Source organism: Saprolegnia parasitica, assembly GCF_000151545.1.
Source record: "Saprolegnia parasitica CBS 223.65 unplaced genomic scaffold supercont2.405, whole genome shotgun sequence".
Lineage (NCBI taxonomy): Eukaryota > Oomycota > Saprolegniomycetes > Saprolegniales > Saprolegniaceae > Saprolegnia > Saprolegnia parasitica.
In genome coordinates this window covers 1-4,272 of record NW_012156799.1, presented here as the reverse complement: position 1 = coordinate 4,272, position 4,272 = coordinate 1, and the positions used below count along the sequence as shown (strand labels likewise).

General features: G+C 61.0%; 1 protein-coding gene and 1 pseudogene across 2 annotated transcripts; both read left to right on the top strand.

Moving 5' to 3' along the window:
* Positions 1-855: 855 nt before the first annotated feature.
* Positions 856-2,979, top strand: SPRG_16881 (hypothetical protein). The gene is made up of 6 exons (XM_012356222.1): positions 856-1,493; positions 1,540-1,696; positions 1,743-1,845; positions 1,891-2,274; positions 2,323-2,521; positions 2,576-2,979. Exons 1-6 carry the CDS (start codon positions 864-866, stop codon positions 2,897-2,899), a joined length of 1,797 nt encoding a protein of 598 aa, XP_012211612.1. The 5' UTR covers positions 856-863; the 3' UTR covers positions 2,900-2,979.
* An 854-nt stretch (positions 2,980-3,833) lies between these two features.
* SPRG_16880 (hypothetical protein) lies at positions 3,834-4,272 on the top strand (annotated as a pseudogene; the record flags this gene model as incomplete). The annotated part of the gene is made up of 3 exons: positions 3,834-3,963; positions 4,007-4,125; positions 4,172-4,272.

Sequence of the window (4,272 nt, the reverse complement as noted above, 5' to 3'; positions counted from 1 at the left end):
CGTCGTCGTCCGACATGAGCGGCGGCGGCTGCGACATTCGCTGGCGCTGCGTGGGCATGTCGTCGCCAGAGTACTCCTCGTCCGAGTCCATTGACTGGCGGCGTACGATGCGCTTCCGCTTCCCGCTGCTTACCTAGTACATGGCATGAGCCCCATCGCGGCCAGCGCATCCTGGTCTACCATGGCGCGAGGTCGGCCAAAGATGAAAATGGTATCGGTTTCCGCAGGCAACAGCAACCCGCAAGAACGAATGATTTGAATTTTAAATCTTGACACTACATATATCGAGTCAACATTAACACACGAGAATTAAATAACCTTGCCGGTTTCCCGCCGCTTTCAAGCGCCGAGAACCGGCCTAGAGGACGCGAGCTGCCATGGATCCCGCCAGGACCGGTACACGAGAAGGACGCAGATGCTGGCGCTCGCTACCTAGCCCATGCGGCCATGGCGGACAAGATGACAAGATGCGCCCGGTAGTACCGCTGCCCGTACGGCAGGCGGCAGCAAGGCGAGTACCGGTACTAGTACAAGGTACGACGACAGCACCGTGCATGTCCATCACTTGTGCTCCAGCTTGTGCAGAGCTCATACGATCCTGGCAGCGACTGTGGCTTGGTTGAGCGCGGCCAGATCATTGCGCAGCCCCAACTGCCGACTCTGCTCGTAACACTTGTCCGAAAGGAGCTCTGTGCCACCCCATCGACATCGCAATCAACGCCTGGCGGCGACCGAGGGCGCTGCCCCATCGTCGACCATGGACGGCAACGTTCTTTTCGACGGGCGATCTGACACGAACCAGGCCAAGTACGGATGTGGGCGCCTGCCGAGCCGGTTAATCACAGAACCCAACTTGCCGCATCATGGGCGAGATCCACCGCTGTGTGCAGTGCGATGTCGACTATGACGTCGACACAAACGTCCAAGGCGCGTGCAGCTACCACCCGGTGAGCGACTACATCTATGGGTCGTGGGACTGCGTCCTCTCTTGCTGCGGTACCAAAGTCTCTTCGTACGACCCGTTCCCGGCACGCGGCTGCGCCAAGGCCACGCACGCCGCTGTGCACCACGACACGTTCCCGTACCTCAACCGCATCGGACAGTTCCGCGCCATGCTGCGCGACCATGACGAATGGATGCGCGTCGAGCAGGACGACTACACGGTCGCCGCGGACGGCAGCGACATTGCGTGTCGCGTCTCGGGCCACGTCGGGCGCCTCCGCGACGGCGAGACCGTCGCATTGTGGGCCAAGCAAGGCGGCATCACTGTCGCGCTCCATACGCTCTCGCCGTCCGAGCTCACGGCGGCGACGCCACCGCCGGCATGGACCGTCTCGGAAGCGACGACGCGCGTCAACGACGTCTGGAACAAGACCGTCGTTCGCTTGGGCCAAACGTGGCGCGTGGAAGCCGCGTGGATTGCATGGGACATGACCGCACGGACGCTTCAAGTGCGCGTCAAGGCGCCCACCAGCAGCGCGCCGAACGTCTCGGTACGGCCAGCTTCCCCGCCTTGTCTTTGATGTGCATGCGACGTAGCAAGTGTCCTTTTGCGTCGAGAATTGGGCGGTCCACAGCGTCGCGACGGTTGTCGACGACGCCACCAACCTCGATGACGTGGCACCTCGTGCGCCGTCTTCGCGTGCGTGTTCGCCCCGTCTCGCGTTTGAAGCGATCCCAGAAGCCTTCTTCCACCGTACACGTCCAGTACACTGTCAACGGCGGTGACATATCGTGCGTAGAAAACCGGTCGGCGCTTCCCGTGTTTGCGTCGTATGGTGCGCTGCCGCTGCGTCTCAAACTCTCCAAGCCCCTCGTTGCCAACGAGTCGCGCTACCACACAGCGTACACGGGAGCGAAGCGAGGGCGCTCTCAATGTGTCGCGCGTAGGGCGGACCTCTTTGAAGCCGAGTTTCTCGTCGTGAGTCTCTTGGAGCACGACGCCATCGCGACGACGTCGACGCTCTCAGCAGAGCGCAAGCACATACTCGAGATGGTCCACGACCGAACGATCAGCGTTGACGAGGCCGAGAGGCTCTTGATCGCGACAGCCAAGACTGCGCCGCTGGCCGCGGCACCCGATGGCAGCATCACGCTCGTCGACGCCGCGTGCGACCTCAGTGTCGACGACGGCGCGACCTGGACCAGCGCAAGCCACGTGACGTGGGACGATTCGGACGCGCTTTTGCTCAAGGTGCTGCGCGGTGACGTGCTTCGGTGCAAGGCCTCGGCCCTCTTTCCCGCTCCGACCAAGCAGGGCCAGTGGCGCAACCAGTGCGATGTTGACCTCCAAAGGCACCTGCCATTCTCATGCGTTCGTAGATCGTTCTTGACGCGCCGCATGAGCGCACCGGCGCGCCTGCGCTGGACGGTTGAGAGCGCGTTTGGCGACACGTGCACGCTCGAGACGTCGTTTCGGAACCCACCGCTGGCGCCGCTGCCGACCAAGCACATTGCTGATGACTACTTTTTTGCGCATCTCGATGCGATCGACCAAGGGTTTGAGCGCCGCTTTGTGCGCGTACGATCGTGTGTTTTGTAGCAAGTGGATGGATGGATATGTACATGGTACTAGATTCAACGGCCCACTAAAGACGACGAGAGAAGCTCCCCCCGTGTGGTCTGGAAGATTGTCTCGGCGACCATGTGCACGACGACGCACTCGGTGACGACGCGAACGCTGCGCACGTGGCGCCGCGAGCTCGCCCCTGGACAGACGGAGCTGCCACTGACGAGCGTGAGCGAGCCAGGCAGCGTCGAGTGGACGGGTCTCTTTGACGCTGACGCGCGTTTGGTCGCGCTCCGCGTCAAGCTGCTCTTCGACGACGCGGTCGCAGAACACACGTGGGACGTGCCGTGGACGCAAGTCGCAGCGTCGTTGGTCGAGGCGGCCGCTTGAGACGGCGGTGGTTGCAGCCTCGATTCGAAAGCGATGCAGCAACCGGTGCATATTATGTATAACAATGTAGCGATCTCTGCACTTTCTTTCAGCGACGACGGCCGTTGGCGTGGGTCCCAAATAGCCTCTCGTGCGCACAGCAGCCGTTGCACAACAACGTCTAGCAACGGCGTCACTGACTGTTGATGATTGTCCGTGTAGAGATATGCTTACTTGCTGCAAGTACACCTACGACGCAACGCAACCTCATCCTACCGACAGCTGCTCCTTGGTTTGCGGCACCCGACGCGCGCCAACGTCAACACGTTCGGTCGCGTTCCAGTGCGTGTTGCACTTGAAGTGGTAGTGTCGATACCTTTGGTTTCAGCTGCTTCGAGGCACCGCTCCTTTCTGCACGGCAGAGCCTGCCTTGATATGGTCTCGGCTTGAATGGCCTCGCGACCGTCCGTTTGGGTCGTCGTCGTGCGGTCGCCATGGCTCGTCCGTTTCATACTGCAGCTTGAGGACTGGAAAGTGCAATCTCGTGAGCCAAGTGCAAAGTGCACTTTGACGCTGGCTTTTTCTGAGCTCTTGACAGTCGTCACCACGTATTGTTGTGAGATGCAGAGAATCAAACGGTGGGGATCCCTCTTCCCTCTTCCCGCTCTCGCGTAAGCTTGGGGGATTTTGCTCCGTGGGGCGCTCCCAAGCCAGACGAGAAGTCACCTCCTCCTACGACGAGGTCCATGGGCGACGTAGCACATTTATTGCACTGTCTTTGACGGCGAGTCTCTGAACTTGAATTGAAGCGGTGGCGTCGACTGCTTCACGACGCAAGCGCCACCGAGCCACAGTAGGACGTGGCCGAGATGATGGGACAGTGGCCAGCACCCGAACGTCGACGGATGTTCTATTGGGTGCAGGTCCGACTCGAGCGCATTTTGTCACTGGCAGCATGGCGCACACGTTGGGCTTTGCGGGCAAAGCGAGCATCCACGTGCAGCTCGAGACGCCGACGTGCGCGGCGACCGAGCTGCTCATTGGCACCGTGCGCGTGCGTGTGACCCAGCCCGTCGCATGCAGCGGTACTAGACAGCATCGTCGCGCGTGGCTAAAGGCGTCTTGTAGAGATTGTCGTCATCGTTGCAGGCAACGAGCGCGTTGCGTGGACCGAGGCATGGACCGAGAAGGAAGCGGAGGGGCACACCGAGACGATCTTTGACGGCCGCGAGTTCTTTCGACAAAAGGTGCGACGTGTGGCGTGCTTACGCCTTTCCATGGACCGCCTCGTAGATTGTGCTCTGCAGTGTTGAGAGCGAGCTGACGCCGGGCCACTACACCTACCCGTTCCAGTACCGAATGCCCGCCGGCCTTCCGGGCAGCTACGACAATGA

Bases quoted from the DNA above. Each gene is read 5' to 3' on its own strand.
- SPRG_16881 (XM_012356222.1), top strand. From the start codon at position 864: ATGGGCGAGATCCACCGCTGTGTGCAGTGCGATGTCGACTATGACGTC. The intron at 1,846-1,890 runs GTACACGGGAGC...TGTCGCGCGTAG, and splicing joins GAGTCGCGCTACCACACAGC to GGCGGACCTCTTTGAAGCCG. The intron at 2,522-2,575 runs GTACGATCGTGT...ACATGGTACTAG, and splicing joins TTGAGCGCCGCTTTGTGCGC to ATTCAACGGCCCACTAAAGA.